Raw genomic sequence first — 21,430 nt, 5'->3', positions numbered from 1 at the left:
GGATGGTATCATTATAGTCTTGATTATGCTCATTAATTTTAGAATGGTATGCATTTGTAGCATTTAACATAATTTTTTTACAATATAAATAATGTATATTATGAATTTCTATATCAAAGTATGAAGTAATGAGGTAAATTATTTTCTTTAATTTAATGGAGAATTTAATAGTTTAAAGCCATACGTGAGATTTTTAACATGTTTTTCAACAGTATTTTTCATATGTGTTATATTACAGAACCATGAGGACAAAGAATGGAAATTTGCCCGTGCTAAGTTGTGGCTTAGCTACTTTGATGACAAATGTACTCTACCTCCACCTTTCAATATTATTCCTTCTCCCAAGACCATTTGCTATCTACTAAGCAGCCTCAGTAAGTGGATTTGCTCTCATACATCAAAGGGCAAGGTCAAACGGCAAAACAGCTTAAAGGTAAGAAATTGCCCAACTTTAGGTTTAGCCTATGAAGTCTCATTTAAATTTTAAAATTATACTGCTAATAAAGTGACATGAAGGCAAAATAATTATCAATCTCAGTATTTTAAAGCCTATTTTTAATTTCAAATTAGGGGTTAAAATTTTTTATATTTCTTGAGTAAATTTTTTTCTTTCAAAGCAAAAAAAATTATAAACAGTGCAAGTAAACTATAGCTTAAAAGAAAGGATTTCTTTTTTTTCCTTTCCTTTTTTTTTTTTTTTTGGTGAGGCAGTTGGGGTTAAGCGACTTGCTCAGGGTCACACAGCTAGTAAGTGTTAAGTGTCTGAAGCCGGATTTGAACTCAGGTCCTCCTGACTCCAGGGCCGGTGCTCTATCCACTGCGCCACCTAGCTGCCCCCCCTTTTTTTAATAAATAAAAGTATTTTATTATTTTCCCATTACATATAAGGATAGTTTTCAATATTTGTTTTCATAGGATTTTTAGTTCCAAATTTTTCTCCTACCCTCCCTTCCTTCCCTCCTCCCCAAGATGGAAAGCAATCTGATATAGGTTATATATGTACAGAAAGGATTTATTTTCTTTGAATAAATAACTTAGTACTTATAGTAATATCACATTAATCACCACAGCTTCATATTTCCCCAAATTAGTTTGAAATAAAGAAATATGAAAGACTATGAAGTACTACATGTAATTACAGGGATATTATGGATTAAGAAAGGGTAGAAGTATTTAAACTTATAGGATGAGGGCGGCTAGGTGGCGCAGTGGATAAAGTACTGGCCCTGGATTCAGGAGGACCTGAGTTCAAATCCGGCCTGAGACACTTGACACTTACTAGAGCTGTGTGACCCTGGGCAAGTCACAACCCCCATTGCCCCACAAAAAACCCCAAAAAACCAAAAACAATAAACTTATAGGATTACATGGTTGTACATTAGGATATTGTGAAAAAAATTTAACTTTATCTTGTGTGTGCAAACATAAATAAGCATCACCAGTAGAGATATGTTGTTCTTTGTTTTGAAGGAATGGAGAAACCTGAAACAAAAAAGAGATGAAAACTACCAAAAAGTGATGTGTTGCTTAGTCCATCGTTATTTAACCTCCATGAGACAGAAGATGCAAAGCACAGACCAGGCAACTGTAGAAAATCTCAATGAACTACGCCAAGATCTCTCAAAATTCCGAAATGAAATAAGGGATTTACTTGGCTTTCGGACTTCTAAATATGCTATGTTTTACCCAAGAAATTAACTTATTTCAAGGCCATGGATATTTACATAATTTGCAACTAAATTTATTAAGATATGGGTTGGAATGTAGAAATAATGTCAAAGCCATTCTTTAAAGACTCATAGGTTAATTATGTATGTTATATAAAATGTGTATATAGTTTAAAAAATCCACTGAACATAAATTTTAGTGGAAATAATTTAGCAGACAGAATTTTCTAGCTTTTTGCTTTACTTTCTCATCTTTTTGGGAGGGGGGGATAGTTGTGACCACATTTGTTGTTCAAAAGCTATATCAAATATTTAAAAGTAAATGTGGATTGACCTTACTCCGTGAGATACATATGGAATGTAGAATTAGTGGTTTTAAGAATGTAAAACGTTAGCATGATATAGCTGAGTTTTGCATTCATTTTTTAGTAATCCAACTTTATTTGTGTTATTACAGTCTTTTTCTTTAATCTGGAAAAAGTTCTCAGAACTTTAAAAACAAACCAAAAATAAGAGTTTAGAATGGTTTTCTTTGTGGTTACAGTATAATTTTTGTTTCTGTGAACGTTGAAGAGAATCTTGTTTTCCAACCATATTTATTGCAGAGGCTTATTTTACTTTTAAACTACCTTTGATTTATTGTGTTAAGTATCAAAATATTTTATGCAGTTTAACATAGCTTCTATAAGTATGACTTTGTGATTATTTGTATATGATTCTTCCTGCTTACAATGGAAAGTGTTCTTTTCTTTTTTTTGCTGAAGGGTATATTTGATTATTTTGTGCTTTGTAGGGAATATGATTAAATTTTTTTGAAAATCTGTTGTACTCCTGCCATAGAATTGAAAGGTAGGATTTCCGTTAAGTGGAAGTTAAGCATAATCTTCTCACTTGAATGTTAGCTAGTCTTATGGACATAGGGTGCAGGTAGCCCTAGTTCTATAAGCATTATTGATCCAGGGATCATAAAATAGATGTTTTAGGTATAATATGTTTCTTCCTTTTTTCTTTTTTAATGGAATTACCAAACTGTAAGTGCTCCCTCTTTGGGGTGAATTCTTATAAAATATTTATTGTAAAATTATATATTTTGTCTACTATAAAATTATGCACATCCCATTTGGGATTTAACATCAGGATTTTCATTCATTCTAAAAATAATACCTGGTTTAAAAAAAAGATACTTATTGAGCACCTAGTGTGTGCATGAATTACTTATGGGGGTATATTTTGAATGATAGCATTGTAAGAAAAAATAATAAAATTTGACTTTGGATTATATATTGGCATAATGTTTATCAGTTGTATTAAAATATATTTGAAGAGCAGAAAAATAAAACTAATGAAAAAGATAATACCTTGATTAAATTAAATACCATAATGAAAAATGAAGTTAGTACATAACTATTTAATATATAAAACCACTGGCCAAATTTGACCCAAATTTAATATTGAAGTCAAGTGGTTAATAGTTAGTTATTGACTCTTTGTCTGGCATCTATCTCAGAAATTAGCCTTCTGGTTGGGAAAGTTGCTATTTCATGGGTTTCAGGCTAAGAACCACTTCCGCTTCCCCAGTACACATACATAAAGTGTGTTTGCCAGCTTTACCTTGCTCTTTTCTATTTTTATGGACAGTTTTAGACCCATCATCTTGTGTTCCTCAGCATTTTCTCAATCTGATGACATGGTAGACCTTTTTTTTTTCTAGAAATATGACCATATATGTGGGTTAATATCGAAAAAAACCCTGACATTTATTTATATAGTGCTGTACGGTTGGCAAAGTTCATTCTTGACACCATCTTTTGAGTTAGGGTAGGGGTATAATCTCAATTTTATAGATTCAACATTTCTTAAGTGCCTACTATGTACAAGGCACTGTGCTAAGTACTTAGTATACAAATTAAATAGATGAGGAAATAGCCTCAGAGAGGTTGAGAGGCTTGTCCAAAATCACATGGCCAAATAGGGGTGGAGGCATGCTTTGAATTCAGGTTTTCTGTCTCAAAATCCAGTATCTTTCCACAATGCTATGCTGCCTTTCCAAAATAATTTGGATAATTTTAGCATTAAGATCTTCTAGACTCTAAATTATAACATGGGTTCTACTTATTCTCTCAAGATAATAAGATAGGGTTTCTTCTTCTCCTTATTATTTAGACTCTTCTAAATTTGGACTGAATCATCAATCATTTTTCCCCTTATTTTGAAATGGTAATGTCTTGCAAGACCTCTTCTCACATGGTTAGTTCCTAGAGGAAAAAGTTTCCCCAAATTGTATATAGCTTTATAGTAGTATCTGATATTATATTATATCTGATGTAATGAATTAACATCATACCCTAAAGATAACCATGCTTCCATTACTGGCCCATAGTTTTTGATCACAGAGCATGAATTACATGTTAAAATTTTAAGCAAAAAGCCTTCCTTAAAAATGCCTTAAATCTTAACTGTTTGATTGATGTGCTTACTACTGACATCCCCATCAGCATTGTTATTATCTCAAATAATTCTACAAATTGAAATATATATTCATCCTATTGAATAAGCTCTGTTCTAGCCAAACTGGGTAATTATGTCAGTTGTTCCTTGAAATTGACATTCTATCTCCCTCTCTGTCTACCTGCTATCTTTCATGTCTGGAATGCCTGGGTTTGGTTTTGGGGGGGGAGGTTTTGCCTCTTAGAATGCTTGTCTTCTGGGGTCCACCCAGGCGCCATTTCCTCTACAAAGTTTTCTCTTATTCCTCCACTTGCTAGCGCCCTGTCCTTTCTCACATTACCCTGTATTGTGCTTCATTTTGTACATATACCTTTAAAAGAATGTAAGCTCCTTGGGGGGCAGATTGTCTTACTTCTCTCTTTGTATTTCACATTCCAAGCACAGTGCCTTGCACAGAGCAGGCACTTAATAAACACTTGCTAAATTGAATCGAATTTGTAAATTCATACTATTTAAAATTATTGTTTTGCTTATTTATCTGAGGAGGGAAATAATAAGTTTTAGTCTTGTTTGTTCTTAAAATGTAATTATCTTAAAATTTTTTATTTAATCAACTTTGTAAGAAAATAAACATATAAACATATCGATGGCAGCTTTATAAAGAACTAGCATTGTAGCTTCTTTCTATCCTTATTTATTTCAAATATTTTTTTTCATATATTAATTATTACATACAGGCAAAGCTCAAATAAAACTGCTTAGAACTATGTGATTTCAGGACAATTTTTAAAATAATTCATAACCAAATCCCACCATACTTTTTCTTTCTTTCTTTCTTTCTTTCTTTCTTTCTTTCTTTCTTTCTTTCTTTCTTTCTTTCTTTCTTTCTTTCTTTCTTTCTTTCTTTATTTTTTTTTTTTTTTGGTGAGGCAATTAGGGTTAAGTGACTTGCCCAGGGTCTCACAGCTAGTAAGTGTCAAGTGTCTGAGGTCAGATTTGAACTCAGGTCCTCCTGAATCCAGGGCTGGTGCTTTATCCACTGTGCCACCTAGCTGCCCCTTCACCGTATGTTTTTAAAGGCCAATGATAAGCAGGAAAGGAAAACCAGGAAATTGATGGCTTCAAGATTTAACTGTGTCCAAATTTATTTAGTTCTGTTAAATAGTTGAAGGGCTTTTGAGTGGAAGAGGAAGTAGACTTGAACTTTTGATGTAAACAAAAGCCTCTAACAATTATAACCAGAATAGACTGTTTCTGGAAATTATCAGTTGACTTTTACTGGAGAGGTAATGGTCTTAAAGACCATCACTGAATAACCACTTAGGTATGTTGTAGAGGACATTCTTGATCAGATGTATGGGTTGGACTATAAGGTCCCTTCCAGCTTTGAAACATTATTTAGTCAGCTGCGCATTTGTTTTTTGGTTTTTTTTTTTTTTGGTGAGGCAATTCACCAAAGTGACTTGCCCAGGGTCACATAGCTAGTAAGTGTTAAGTGTCTGAGGTCGGATTTGAACTCAGATCCTCCTGACTCCAAGACCGGTGCTTTATTCACTGCGCCACCTAGATGCCCCTCCATTTATCATTTTCAACAACATTGTGTTTTCCTGAAACCAGTTGTTATTAATTGTGGTATAGCTGTATGCAATACTTTTAGTTCTGCCCTCTTAAACAAACTTCTAAAGAGGAAGAATTCTGACTTATTTAGATATGTAACATGCCTTGCTACTCAGTATAAATTACAATCTCATCATAGACTTGCCCCAACTATCTGTTGACCACCCCAACTATAATATTTTTGTATAAATACATTGCTATGTTACGGCATTCTGAGCTTTAGTCATTTATCTATAAATGCCTATTAGACCATTTGTCTCATTGGCAACTCAAACTCAACATCTCTAAAACAAATCTTTCCTGTCCAAAATCTATCCCTCTTCATGACTTCCCTATTTCTTTTATGGACAACACAATCCTTCTAGCCACCAAGGTTTGTAATCTTGGCTTTATGTTAGACTCCTCACTCTCCCTCACCCTACCTATCCAATCAGTCGTCAAAGCTTCCATTTCTGTATCTTCATCTTTCACATGTAAGAAAGGGCAGCCACACTGGTTTAAGCCCTCACCACCTCTTGCCTGGACTATTGAAGACCCTCCTACTGGTCCTCCTGCTTCTTCTCTCCCCATTCCAATCCATCCTCTACACCACTGCTATATTCAGTAAACTCCAGTAGCTCCCTTTTGGCCTCAAGAATCAATGATAAACTCCTCCCTTTGGCTTTTAAAACTCAACACAACTTGGCTTCAAAATATCTCCCAACCTAATTATACATTATTCTCCCTGCATTCTATAGTCCAGCCAATGTGGCCTTGTTCCTCACATGACACTCCATCACCCTGTCTTCATGTCTTTGCACTCCTTATTTCCCGTACCTGGAATACATTCCTTCACCTCCACCTCTTGGAATTCCTTGTTTCATTCAAAATTCTGCCTAAGTACCACCTGATTTCCTTTGCCACTAGTGCCTTCTCTGCTAGCATTTACCTCGTATTTATTCTGAATAAAATGTGCATATACTTAATTATGTTTGTACCTTTTGCCCCAAAGTTCGCAAGCTTCTTGAGGGTAGAGAATGGCTTCCTTTTTGTCTTCCTGTCTCCAGTGCCTAGCCTGGTACATGGTAGCCACTTAAGTACTTATTGATTCATTGTCAATGAGCATTTATTGTTTAATTACTTTAGTGATAGCCACAGTATCTGAGATGCTCAGGGGAATGGGTAGTTTAAGCACACACCACTTCTACCCCCTACTGGTAATCCTAATGGGTCAGCACGCCAGCAAAACAGACACAGTATAAATGGATACTGGAGCTGTACTTGATCATCACAGGCCTGACCCAGTTCTGTTTGCCTCTCATTCTTTACCAAGAAATTCTCAAAAGCAACAGATTTCTGTGGCCTGTTTCAAAAGACACTAACCAACCAACCCATCAATTATGGCACAGTTAGGTTCTTTCCAGTATTTTGCTATCACCTACAGAGCAAATATAGACACATTTCTATAAGCATCTCAGTCCTGTTTGAACTTTAGGGGATTTTTTTGGTCCCATTAACTTATTTCCCACTATTCAAGCTTTGTCTTTCCATTACAAATAAAGCACTGTGTTTAAAGACTTAGTGTCCCCTAAGCAAGGTCTACTTCACTTTTCTTATTTTTGAAAAAAAACTTGCCTGATTGACCACTGTTAGCATTGCCTATGATTTGGAAGCAGTCAGTAAGACAGGAATTGTTATACAGTTGGGACTTCAGTGTTTAGGAGGAAAAGTAAATCACTTTGGGCATGATAGTGACATCATTAGTTTGGCAACTTTATGATTTTGCTAGTTTCTGTGGATGTTTACAGGACTCTGATTTGGAAGAGATACCCAAAATGAGTGACACAAAGAGAATTTGAGGGCAAATTTTAAACTGTGGTAGTTACATGTTTTAAAAATAACTATCTTCACAGGATTCATTATTTCTGATGTAAATCAAATTACAGTAGTACAAGCAGCATAACAGCAGGCTTGTGTAGGAGGTAAATGTGGGTTTAAAAAAAGAACTGTCTCAGTTAATCACATATTTGACAGGTAGCCTTGTTTTCCCCACCCCCGCCATATGCATTCTTTAGAGTATATATTTTAGCTTTAGGAAAGTCACTTAGTCCATCCCCCACCAGGAAAAGACACATGAAAACCTTCCCAGGTTTACTAAGGCTTACCAAGAAGGAGAATCTGCTCCCCCCTACTCCCATTCTTAAAAACCATTATGATATTTAAGAATCTTATCAAATTCTTTAACCTAAATTTCCTTACACTGCAGTTTAAATCATTTCCTCTTTTTTTCTATCCTTAGTAGCATTATCTAGTTGAATTGGAACAACAGCAAACAGCCAGCCACTGTATTCTTTCTTTCTTTCTTTCTTTCTTTCTTTCTTTCTTTCGTGGGGCAGTGAGGGTTAAGTGACTTGCCCAGGGTCACACAGCTAGTACTTGTCAAGTGTCTGATACCGGATTTGAACTCAGGTCCTCCTGAATCCAGGGCCGGTGCTTTATCCACCACTGTATTCTTTATAATAGTCCTTCATATATCAGTAGGTATTCCTCATCCTTCTTTAGTGAATCTGAATAATCCCCACTTGGACCATGGCTGAATTTTATTGTTTTTGACTCATGAATATCATTTTTGAATATATGGATCAGAATTCATCAGAAACAGCATGTCTTTGAAAAATAAAAGTGTGAGACACAATTAGTGATCAGGATAGATTGAAGCTGGCTAATCCATTCATAATAACTCTAGATGATACTCCCCATCCACCTGAGCACCCATCCAATTCTGGTGTGCTCAAGAGGCTGTTTCCTCCATTTGTGGATATGCATCCTGTAGAATAGTCCTCTCCTCTGAACCTTTTTTTTTTTGAAAATATTGATCTACTTTAGCAGAGTATATATCTGACCCCCCCCCCAAGACTTTTAATTTTAGGTTCAGAAACAGATAACTGAAAGTAGTCCCACAGCTGGAAATTACCAGTAAGTCTGCAAAGAAAAATAGGAGGGAAAAGCCAGTACTAGAAGCAGAGGTGAGGGAGCAGAGAGAATCAAGATTGGAATGGCTATAAATTACTATGTCTGGATCCCATCCTAGAAATCTCAAATGGTACAAGAGTATCAAATGCTGGACTTGGGAGTCAGAAAGACCTAGGTTCAAACCTGCCTCTATATGCTATGACCCTAGCAATCAACTAAGCATCTTAGGCAACTCTCCATGATTTATCTGTCGACTAAGTAAGAGATGAATGGGGTGCAGTAGTTTCCCCACATTGACTAACTGTTATCTCCACATATTTGTTAGGGGGTAATTAATATCTTACTTTATGAATACGATTCAAACCGATTAAGTACCATATGAAGAACACTTGCCTGAGAGACCTGAATTCTAGTCCTGGATCTGCCATTTGCTTTCTCTAGACTTAGAGTGGGAAGGGCAGAGAAAGATGGTTAGGTTAGGTTAGGTAATTCTTTAGGGTCTATGCAATGGAATCAAGTCAGGCACATTCGGGTGCTACAGATGAACTAGAATGAAGAAGCATGGTGTAGTGTAGGGCTCTTAATCCTATATCTGTGAACTTTGATAATTCTTTTTCAATTTAATTGGTTTCTTTTGTAATCCTGTGTAATTTATGTATTTAAAAACATTACTCTGAGAAGGGGTCCACAGGCTTGTTCTTCTGCCTTAGTACTCATCTGCCCAAAGGGGTCCATGGCACAAAGAAAGGTTAAGAAGTCCTGGTGTCACAGGTAGTAGCAAGAAAGACTGCCTCAGATTTGGGAAAACCAGGGTTCAAGTTCCCCTTCTGACACACACTGGCCATGTGATCATGGATCAATCACTTAACCTCTCAGTGCCCAGGTAACACCTGAAGACACAAGTTTTACCATAGTTGTTTATTTGCATCGGTAGAGAGCCTTTCCACATCGGGATCTCCTTGTCCTCAATGACATCATAGGCCCAGTTGGAAAAATAAATGAAAAAGAATGTTAATTCTTTATGGAATTTTTAAGAACATGAATTCCTATAAAGACTTGACCTTCCATTTGTATCACCAGGAAATGTATTTACCCTTAGCATGCCCAGCTTACTGTAGAGCGAACACAATGACTGCTATGTTTTATTTTAAAATATTTTATTAAGCATAGATAAAAATGCAGGAAAACAATATAAAAACTCGGAGCAAAAGCTAGAAGTTAAAAATCATGTCACTATAAATATTGCACTTATAAATCTTCCTTTTCACATCCTCACAAAATTCATTTCTAAAAGAACTCCTTCCACCAAGATGTATAAATTAATAGCTTCCAAGTTTTCAGAACTTCGTACATTTCAGTTCACATGATTACTGCACCTTGTCTTAAGGTTGGTAATCAGATCTATGCCTCAATGCCTGTGCACATAATTTCCATCACTGTTAAGTGAGGCTGTGTGTTATCAAGCTGATCTTTTGGGAATGCTCAGTATTTAATTTTAAAGACTCTTCCTCCTACTGAATGGAAATAGATCTTTCAGAAGATATACTGGAATGCAGCTTTATTTGATATTCTTCTTTAGCAGCGTTTATTTTTCAAGGCATTCAGGATCTTTTGATTCTTCATCTTAAAATTCATGATAAAGCTGTTTGGTGTGATCTTCCCTCGTCCATCTTCATCTACCTGTCCCATGATGATGTAATTTAGACCTGCAGGGTACAAAAATGAAATCGATGAGATGTATTTTTTTCTGAATGTGTTAAGTGCAACATTTATTTATTTATTTTTAATTAATTTATTTTTTCATATAAATATTTTATTATTTTCCAGTTACATTTATAGATAGTTTTCAATATTTGTTTTTATAAGATTTTTAGTTTCAAATTTTTCTTCCTCCCTCCCCCCCCCCAAGACAGCAAGTAATCTTATATAGGTTATATATGTACAATCACATTAAACATATTTCTGCATTAGTCATGTTATGAGAGAAGAATCAGAGCAAAAAGGAAAAACCTCAAAAAAGAAAAACAACAACAAAAAACAATAGAAATAGTATGGTTTGATCTGCATCTAGATTCCTCAGTTCTTTTTTTTTCTGGATTTGGAGAATATTTTCCATTATGAGTCCTTTGACTCATCTTGGACCATTGTATTGCTGAGAAGAATCAAGTCTATCACAGTTGATCAACACATAATGTTGTTGATACTGGGTACAATGTTCTCCTGGTTCTACTCATCTCACTCATCATCAGTTCATGCAAGTCCTTCCAGGTTTCTCTGAAATCTGCCTGCTCATCATTTCTTACAGCACAATAGTATTCCATTACATTCATATACCACAACTTGTTCAGCCATTCTCCAGTTGATGGGCAACCCCTTAATTTCCAATTCCTTGCCACCACAAAGAGCAGCTATAAATATTTTTGTACATGTGGGTCCTTTTCCCTTTTCCATGATCTCCCTGGGAAAAAGACCTAATAGTGGTATTGCTGAGTCAAAGGGTATGCACAGCTTTATAGCCCTTTGGGCATAGTTCCAAACTGCTCTCCAGAATGATTGGATCAGTTCACAGCTCCACCAACAATGCACCAGTGTTCCAATTTTTCCACAACTCTAACATTTATTGTTTTCCTTTTTTGTCATATTAGCCAATCTGATAGGTGTCACGTGGTACCTCAGAGTTGTTTTAATTTGCATATCTTTAATCAATAGTGATTTAGAGCATTTTTTCATATGGCAATAAATAGCTTTGATTTCTTCATCAGAAAACTGCCTGTTCATATCCTTTGACCATTTCTCAATTGGGGAATGGTTAGTACAATATTTAATTCTTTGGTTAGTGAACTGTATGTCATCTGTTACCACTGCCCAGAATAAAAATCTGTTTTAAGGTTGTCATCTGTGAAAATCTGAATTCACCATTCAATCAATAAATATAGGATCACAGATTTAGAGCTATCTGAATAGGTACTTCTACATAGATTTAGATTAATAGCCATCTAGTCCAAGATCCTTATTTGACATGAGGAACTAAGGCCAAGAAAGTTTAAGTGATTTCCCCAGGGTCCTCTGGACAATGGGGTGGAATTTGAATTCATGGCCTCCTCATGCTGTGATATTTATCTTACACCATGATGCCTCTCAATTTCTAGCACTGTCACCAGTGACCTGTGTTTGCTGTGGGCAAGTCATTAGTCTCTCTAGACCTCCCTTTCCTTTCATCTGTAAGAGTGAACAACAGACAGATAAAAAAATAAACAAGAATTGTAAAAGTTTAAGCTAAAATAAGTTGATTCCAGAATATATTGAGAAGGCAGCTCTAGAACATAGTGGAAGGACTGCTGGATAGGAAGTCACTGACTGACTGTAGCTGTGATTTTATGGGCAAGTCGTTTAACCTGTCTGAGTCTCAGTTTTCTCATCTGCTAAATACTCTGCATTATTTACCTTAGAATCATTCTGAAGAAAGTGACTTGCAAGTTTTAAAGTTCTGCATCAGTGTTAGTTTTTGCAATGTATAAGGTGTGTGTGTGTGTGTGTGTGTGTGTGTGTGTGTGTGTGTGTGTGGCTTGCAAAGAAATCTAGCAAGAGGATGCTTTCATAGAAACCTGAGAAAACTAGTATGAATTGATGTAGGAATGAAATGAACAGAACTAGGAGAACAAAATGTACAGTAATAATAACAATGTAAAAACAAACAACTGCTTATTCCTTCAGTTCATTTCCTTCTCAGTCAATGTTCTGGAAGCCTTCTTTGACTTCCTTTTACTTTGTATAAATTCCAGGACAGGACATGAGTTATCCATTGCTCACCTCTTGCCTAATTATTGCAACAGCATCCTAAGTGCTCCCCCGCCCCGATTCAAATGGCTTTGCCACTCCATACTGCCACTTCCTGTAGTACAGATCTGACCATGTTACTACCCTACTCAATCAAGTGCCTCTAAGATAACATAAGATAAATTCTTTGGTTTTTAAAGTCCCTCACAATCTGGCCCTAACATCATTCCAGCCTCAATGGACATTATTCCCCCCTTTTGCACTCAGAGAGTGAGCCTTGAGAACAGGGACTGTCTTTTGCCATTCCTTGTGTCCCCAGAGCTTAGCACACTGCCTGACACATAGTATGCACTTAAATGTTTACTGATTGACTATTCTTGACCTGCAACACTCTGTCTTCCACTTGGCCATTCCCCTTGCCTGGAGTGTACTCTTTCTTCTCTTTCTCATAGAACCTCTTTTCCTCAGGCACCATCTTCTGCATGAAGCCTTCCCTGATCCTTCCTCCCCTAATCCTCAACATCAATGTCTTTCTTCTGAAATGATTTTGAATATTTGTATTATTGACTTCAGTTTTATGCTGGATATAATTAGGTATGTCCTTGTTGTCTCCTCCGTTAGAATGTAGACTGCAAATAGGGATTCTGCCTCAGTACCTGGCACCCAGTAGGCGTTGGTCAATAAACATTTATTAAGTGCCTACTGTGTTTCTGGCATTATGCTAATAAATGCTTGTTGATTAGTTGATTGAGGGGCTGGCCATGCATCAAGTGTGAGGATAAATCAGAGGCTTGCCAGATATTATCAGAGAGTCAACTGGGCATTTTTAATTTGCCATACTGTGAGAGTTCAACCTAGTTCTATTATTCTCCTAAAATATATTTTAAATTGTTAGAAGCAGTTGTTGTTATACCTGATAATAGCTAGTGTTTATAGACAACTTTGAAGTTGGTGAAACACTTTATAAATATTGATAATAGCTAATACATATATAGCTTTTACTATGTGCTGGGCCTTGTGCTAAGTACTTTACAACTATTATCTCATTTGATCCTCTATTATTATTGCCATTTTACAGATGAGGGACCTGAGGTGAACAAAGGTCAAGTGACTTGCCCAGGGTCACACAGCTAAATAAGTACCTGAAGCTGGATTTGAACTCAGGTCTTCCTGACTCCAGGTTCAGCAATCCATCCACTGCACCACCTAGCTGGTTCAGGGATAAACTTTCATTTTAGTTCAGACTGTCCATCACCTGCTTTAGAACTGTCTACTAAGTTTCCTGTCTCACCTACCTCTTCTTTTTTGGGGGGGTGGGGTGAGGCAATTGGGGTTAAGTGACTTGCCCAAGGTCACACAGCTAGTACATGTCAAGTATCTGAGGTCAGATTTGAACTCAGGTCTTCCTGATTCCAGGGCCGGTGCTCTATCCACTGCACCACCTAGCTGCCCCTCACCTACCTCTTCTGATGAGAGGACACTGCTTACAAACAACAGTGATCTTGGCGCTCATGCTCTTGCCGGCTTGCTGAATTGCCAGGTTTCCCTCCTTGTACACATTGATGATGGATACTGTCGCGTGCAAGCTCCCGCCCTTCGTCACTGTTGTGATAACAGTGCCCGCTAGCACTAGGAAAGAAAGTAACTTTTAAAATGTGAAAACTGGAGGCACAAGTGAACAGGACTGAAAACAATGACTTATTTTTCCCCCTTATTTCGGAAGCAAATATTGGGGGGGGGAGACCTGATAGAACCCTAATGTTTCATTTTACCGGAGTTGTGGAAAAATGAAAAGAGATAGTTCATTTCTTAGATAATGACCATTTCATTGTGTAAGAAATATAAATTCATGCTAGATCATGTAGATCTACCTACAGATATAAGGAGTTTCTAGATCCTTAATTTTAGGCAAGCAATTTTATATCCCTCCTTATGTCTATGGTTGTGAAAACACACCACAAGTTAATAACAATATCCTAAGAGGCCACAGGAGGGAAGTGTTGCTATGTCAAAGGATGTGTTAATTTAAATTTTAGTGTTTCTGACGATGTGTCCATTTCTGTCTTTTTTTGTGTCTGTCTTTTCCCTCTGCTTTTTTCTTCATGATCTTTGTCTCCTTCATTCCATCTTATCTCTCCACTTGTTTATATATATAAATATATAAATATAAATATATATATATGATATTCCCTCATCCTTTAGTACCCTATCAATTCTTTCCTTTATAATGAAAAATAAAATGTATTTAATTTTAATTTTTAATTTTTAAAACCTATGTTCTTTGTTCCTTAGTTTAAAAGCTGATGAATGGAAACTTTTATATCTCTCTCCCCCAAAATAAAGAAAACTAACTCAAATGAATTGCTTTTTATTCATATAACTCCATTTCCCCACATGGGTTAGTTACCCTTAATAGGGAAAGAAAATTTTCTATCCCTGGTTCAGTGAACAAAAGATACCAGTTTATTCCCATAGGCCACCAAATTCTGTTCTGGAATTAGCAATGCTACTATTTAACAACGTCATGGTTCAGTTGAATGGAGTGAACTTTGTACTTCTTGAGGTGTGGGATGGTCCTGGCAGGACAAGGTGGTGATTCATGATTAAAGTGCAACAAGCTAATGAAAGCTCCGCTATTGATGAATTATTCATTCATTCCTGGTGCTGGGAAATTCAATACAAAATGATGTTACATAAGTGAAACCACTTTGTCAATTATTCTTTCTTTTATCACTAAGATTTTGTTGATCCTTGTTTGATGATCAGTAGGTAGACTAGAAACAAATGCATGACTGAAAAATGCTAGTACCAAAATATCTAAAAACCATGGAGTTGAAATCCTTTTACAAATCACTATTCCAGTGATTTCACATGGTTAATCATTCATCTGGTGCTTCTTTCCATTCTGGAGGCTCACAGAGCCCTGGATATCTGTCCAAGAGCAGGATTATCACCCTAAAAGTTCTAATATGGATATGTCAGAAAACATTGTCTTTGTGATGTGCTGGACACCCAGAAGCTTAGTGTAGTGTGAGGTGAGAGGAAGCACATCCTGTGTTAGAGACTCTACCCCACTCTCACCATTCGGTATTCCCTAGATTTTAATTTGATTTCAACTTGACTTCCTGCTATTAAATGTCAGCCTAGAAACTTCTCTCTGACCTAGACCCTGGATGCCTTAGGAGTTCACCTGTTCTTATTTATATACCATCTAAATCACAACATTGTCTAGTGCTTATGATTCTGACCCAATTTAAGGCAAGCTGAAATGTAGATCAAAGAGAAACAGTCTGTTTTCTATGGAAACATTAATAACATATAAAGTGGCATGCAACTACCTCCCCATGTGAATTATGTTACTGAACATTTATATTTAAATTGTTTTTAATTCATCTGAGAATAATCATGCAGTTTCCCAAGTCTCCCATTACAAAGAAAAAGCTGTGGGTTTTTTTTTTCCCCTTACCAAAGTTACTTGAACAATAATTGCTCTCCAGAGTCCCACTTCTTCTACATTTCTGTTGACATAGGGCTACAGTGGGTCTTGGACCTTTATTCAAAAAAGAAAGCCATACAGTTCACAAAAAAGTGCATTCATGGAAGCATCGTTAGTGTTTGCATCTAAATCTGTAGATTTTACTTTCTCTGTTATCCCCCGGGGGAACCAATCTGCATATATAGCTAGGTCTAAGGCTCAACAATGAAATTCAAGAGTAACATGCAAAAGGGATTACTTCTTTTCATAATTTTTCATTGTTATGAACAGTTACTCTAATTTCCCTAGGGCAACTCAATAGGCTCCTTGTAATTTTTTAGGATCAAAGATGATCCAAATGACTCTCTTTGTTTTCTTAATTATTTGAACCAATGCTTTTCTTAAAGTCAGGACTTATTGATAAGGATGCACCCTGCTTTAGGAAAGCCAAGTATATAAAAATCTGGTTTTAGAGTTACAACTTCTAACTATAATAATAGTCAGGTTAATTAAAGGCATAAATATTAAAGGTAGTTGAAGACTTTTAAATAACAGAAATATTTCATGTTTGTATAATGTTTAATAGTTTTCAAAGCCCCTTGAAAACAGATACATATTTGATTCTTACAACAACTCTATGAAGTAGACCAACAGGGATTATTCTCATTCCCATTTTACGGATGAGGAAAATGAGGCTCAGAAAGGTTGATTTGCGTGGAGCTAAACAGCTGATCAGTTGAGTAGCTGGACCAGAATTCATACCATCTTATTCTCAACCCAGAGCTCTCCCCTGATGTCTTTAATGTAGAATTTACTTGGCCATGACTGTTGTAATAACAGCTCACCAAATTTGTTTTACCCACAAGTTTTTATAAATACCTTCCTTGTGAAAGGAAAAGGGGCATATCAGATACCTGAGTGATTCTGGGCAAGTCACTTACCTTTTTGGTGTTCTTGGGAACTAAGAATTTGAATTGTAGGGAAGGAAATGCATGTTGTTAAAAGGAGAGCCTTCTCTATATTTATCAGATACAGGACTATTTCCCTAGCCTGTCTCTTGTATAAAGCAAGGGAGACATATTTATTTCATTATCTTAATAAAATTGTCATGTCGGGCAGCTACACTTCTAGGTTATGAGGAAACATGAGAAATAGTCATGAAATACTAAATACTTGTTTTAAATGCTATTTAAATACTAAAATACTTGTTTTAAAAAACAAGTAAACAAAATAAGGATGTGTAATCATTATCTCCATAAAAATATTCAACTATTAATTCAGCGGGTACTTCCTTGTGTGTTAGAATGTGGAGAGTGTGGGGTAAAAACTAAGGTGATTTAAACAGACTGGACTTTATAGACTAAGGCAGCTAGGTAGCTTTGTGGAGAGAGTGCTGAGCCTGGAGTTGGGAAATCTGAGTTCAAATCTGGCCTCAGGGCAGCTAGGTGGTGCAGTGGATAGAGCACCAGCCCTGGAGTCAGGAGTACCTGAGTTCAAATCTGGCCTCTGACACTTGACACTTACTAGCTGTGTGACCCTGGGCAAGTCACTTAACCCCAATTGCCGCACTAAAAAAACCAAAACAAAACCCAAATCTGGCCTCAGACACTAGCTGTTTGACCCTGGACAAGTCACTTAGTCTCTGTCTGCTTCAGTTTCCTCAACTGTAAAATGGGATAATAATGCCTACCTCACAGAGTTGCTGTGAGGATCAAATGAAATAGTTGTAAAACTTGATTACTACAGTGCCTATAGTAGAGAAGTGAAGAAAGAAATAAGTAATTATATAGTGTCTACTATGTGTCAGTCACTGTGCTAAGTGCCTTACAGATATTTCATCTAATCCTCACAACAACCCAATGAAGTTTTATTACCATTTTTTACTTTTATTACCATAATATTACTGTTGAGGAAACTGAGGTAGAAAGAGATTAAGTGACTTGCTTGGGGTCTCACTGCCAGTAAGGGTCTGAGGCAGGATCTAAACATAGTAGGTACTATATAAGTGCTAGCTGTCACTATTGTTATTATATAAATGCTAGCTATCATTATCGTTGTTGTTGTTACTAATAGTCTTCCAAGTATGTAGCACTGTACCCTTTGTGAATATAGGTTATCTCTTTAAAAGCAGTTCCCTCTGAACTTGGAACTTGGCTCTCAAATTCTGGCTCAGCTTCTACTTTTAAAAAAATCTATTATTTCATTGGTTGTGGCATAATGCCTCCCACCAACACAGTGGTCTTTTTTTTTTTTTTTTAGTGAGGCAATTGGGGTTAAGTGACTTGCCCAGGGTCACACAGCTAATAAGTGTTAAGTGTCTGAGGCCGGATTTGAACTCAGGTCCTCCTGAATCCAGAGCTGGTGCTCTATCCACTGTGCCACCTAGCCGCCCCGAACACAGTGGTCTTGATGAGGTGATAAAATAAAAAAAGATATATTCTTGGTGACCATCCTTCTGGAGATGAGTCTCTCCCCTCCTTAGACAAAAGGCATTCAGTCTGTCTTCAGTCTTTCTTAGTCTGATAGGATTTAGAGCTAGAAGTGATTTTGGGGATCATCAGCACCAACCTTAGGACCTGCCAGAATCTATACCCCTCTGGCATTGCTTTTGAGAATCCATGGGCACTTGCCGTGAGATTTTGAAGACTTACAAAAACCACTGTGGAGACAGTAAAGCTTTTAGGAATTACAAATTCTAATTCTGTCAGCATGGATTTATTTCCTAATCTCTCTCCATAGTGAAAAAATTTCCAGGTTAGCTGCACTCATGTCTTTAGTTTTGTTTGTTTTTTCATTTTTAATTATATTGTTTCCATCATCATGCATTTCCCCCCTCCTGCTCACCCCTTTCTCATTGGGAAAGAAAGGAAAAGGAAAGCAAAACCTTTGTAACAGATACGCATAGTCAAGGAAAAATTCTCATGTTGGCCCTGTCCAGAACTGACTCATTTTGCAAATTTAGTTCAATAACTTTCTGTTCAGGAGGCAGGCGGCATTTTTTTCATCATCCTAAGTCCTTTGGAATCACCATGGTTGATCACTGTTGTTCAAAGTTCTTCTATATTTCAAAAATATTTTTTACAATGTTGTCGTTATGGTATCCAATAATGTTGTTATAGAACCAAACCCTTGGTTTTGTTCACTTCACTCCTCTTCATTCTTTAGTTCTTTCTTTAGTTTTCTCTGAAACTATCTTTTTCATCATTTTTTAAGGCTCAATAATATTCCATTACATTCAAGTGACATAATTTGTTCAGTCATTCCAAAATTGAGCACAATCTTATTTCCAATTCTTTGCCAACTCAAAAAGAGCAGCTTTAAATCTTTTTGTATATGTAGGTACTTTCCTTTCTTTCAACTCTTTGGGGAATAGGCCAATTCTGGGTCAAAAGGTACACATGTTTTAGTCACTTTGGGGGTATAGTTCCAAATGGCTGACCAATTTATACCTTACATAGATGGCTATTAGAAAAGACTTTAGGGGCAGCTAGGTGGCGCAGTGGATAGAGCACTGTCCCTGGAGTCAGGAGGACATGAGTTCAAATCTGACCTCAGGCACTTAACAGTTACTAGCTGTGTGACCTTGGGCAAGTCACTTAACCCCAATTGCCTTACCAAAAAACAAAAACAAAAGACTTTAGAGGGCAGCTAGGTGGCACAGTGGATAAAGCACTGGCCCTGGATTCGGGAAGGACCTGAATTCAAATGTGGTCTCAGACACTTGATACTTACTAGCTGCGTGACCCTGGGCAAGTCACTTAACTCTCATTGCCCTGCCCCCTGCAAAAAAAAGAGAGAGAGAGAGAGAGAGAGAGAGAGAGAGAGAGAAGAAAAGAAAAAAAAAAGAGAGAAAAGACTTTACCCACCAAAGACCTGTCTGTGCTCCTTGGAAATTACATAACTAATTATATTTTTTCTAGGAGAAAGGGCTAGTTCAAGGTCTGTGGCCAGAAATCACACCTGTTCTGCACTCTCACACTGGGAGCTGCCGCAGAGGGATCCCACTGTTTCACTATATGTTGGATACAAAGGCAGCTTTGGGAAGGCTTTGGGTTCCTTGTGAATATAGTCACCATCTGAATGCAAAGCACATGTCCCCACAGTGTATTAGATGTTCTCATTTAAACTGAAAGATTTAATCCACCTTAACTAAAGCGTAGTTATTTGAGGATTAGTGAACGAGGCTTTAAAAGCAGGCCTGGCATTTCGTACAGCGGAGCCGGAAGTCTTGTATTCTTGTTAAACTGGGCTAGGATCTTTTAGGATTAAAGGAGATAATAAATAAGAATTCCAGTAGTCTCTATAAAGATGTCTAGGTATTCAATTAAACCTGGAATCCTGACAACTTCCTTAGCTTAAAGAAACAATTTCAAAGACTTGTGAAAGGAAGGAAGGAAGCATTCATCAAGTCCCTACTAAGCACCAAGCACTTTACAGATGTTATCTTCATTTCATCCTCACAACAACCATGTGAAGCAAGTGTCATTATTATCTTCATTTTACAGTTGAGGAAACTAAGGCAAACAGAGGTTAAATGACTCGCCTAGAGTCACGCTGCCAGAAAGTGTGTGAGGATGGATTTGAACTCAAGTCATCCTGATTCCATGTCTAGTGCCACTTCGATACTTAGTTGCTATGTTGGCCTTGACCTGAGTTCAAGACTTGCCTCCAAATTACACTCACTAGGTAAGCCTTTGCAAGCTCACTTGACTTTTCAAATACTCCAGGGCCGGTGCTCTATCCACTGCACCATCTAGCTGCCCCATCAAATATACTTTAATAAATGCTTAAGGCCTAAACTGTTGCTGAAGCTTCTAATTTATAAGTAAATCCTAGCTAGCTTCCTCCACACTGGAGGGCAGGTAAGGTGGTTTAGTTTTACCCATCACACAGCATATTTAGCAGATTTGCTAAATGTCATTGACAGGAAGGCCAAGGTGAGATAGGGGGAAAGCTATGGAAGGAAGCATCCTAGAATAGGAATCTGGAGACCTAATTGTTGTTTCAATTAAGTGAATAACTACTAGTCATTTCTTTCCCTTTCTGCACCTCAGGTCCCTCATTAGTAAAATAAAGAAGTTGGACTAGAGGACTTTTTCTTTCTTTCTTTTTTTTTTTAGTGAGGCAATTGGGGTTAAGTGACTTGCCCAGGGTCACACAGCTATTAAGTGTTAAGTGTCTGAGGCCGGATTTGAACTCAGGTACTCCTGACTCCAGGGCTGGTGCTCTACCCACAGACTAGAGGACTTTTAAGATCTTCCAACTCTAATAGGATAAGAGTGATGTCAGAAATACGGCTAGGTGAACAATAAAGTGAGTAGTACAAATCAGCACCATGGCTAGGGAAAGTCTGGCCCTTGGTTGAATTATGATGCTAATGTGAGCATGGGGTACCTAGTGGGGAGATTTAAAGAACAGGAAGAAGGATTCTCGGTGGTGGTCCAGGTCGTTAGGTTGGACTCTGCTGAGGAGCCTTTTAGCAGATTTATTCATC

At 37.0% G+C, this 21,430-nt stretch overlaps 2 protein-coding genes across 3 annotated transcripts in view; one reads left to right on the top strand and one right to left on the bottom strand.

Moving 5' to 3' along the window:
• TRPC1 (transient receptor potential cation channel subfamily C member 1) overlaps positions 1-4,604 on the top strand; it is a 77,967-nt gene extending 73,363 nt beyond the window's left edge. For both annotated transcript variants that reach the window (XM_043997056.1, XM_043997057.1), the window contains 2 exons: positions 239-433; positions 1,471-4,604. In XM_043997056.1, coding sequence (XP_043852991.1) covers positions 239-433; positions 1,471-1,698 — 423 coding nt within the window. In that variant the 3' untranslated portion in view covers positions 1,699-4,604. The remainder of the gene's footprint in view (positions 1-238; positions 434-1,470) is intronic.
• A 5,249-nt stretch (positions 4,605-9,853) lies between these two features.
• PCOLCE2 (procollagen C-endopeptidase enhancer 2) overlaps positions 9,854-21,430 on the bottom strand; it is a 104,178-nt gene continuing 92,601 nt past the window's right edge. The window contains exons 7-9 of the mRNA XM_043991042.1: positions 15,928-16,011; positions 13,923-14,090; positions 9,854-10,390 (exon numbers count right to left, since the gene is read on the bottom strand). Of these exons, the coding sequence (XP_043846977.1) occupies positions 10,260-10,390; positions 13,923-14,090; positions 15,928-16,011 (383 nt within the window). The 3' untranslated portion in view covers positions 9,854-10,259. The remainder of the gene's footprint in view (positions 10,391-13,922; positions 14,091-15,927; positions 16,012-21,430) is intronic.

This window comes from Dromiciops gliroides, chromosome 3 (assembly GCF_019393635.1).
Source record: "Dromiciops gliroides isolate mDroGli1 chromosome 3, mDroGli1.pri, whole genome shotgun sequence".
NCBI lineage: Eukaryota > Metazoa > Chordata > Mammalia > Microbiotheria > Microbiotheriidae > Dromiciops > Dromiciops gliroides.
This window is presented reverse-complemented; position numbering and strand designations above follow the sequence as displayed.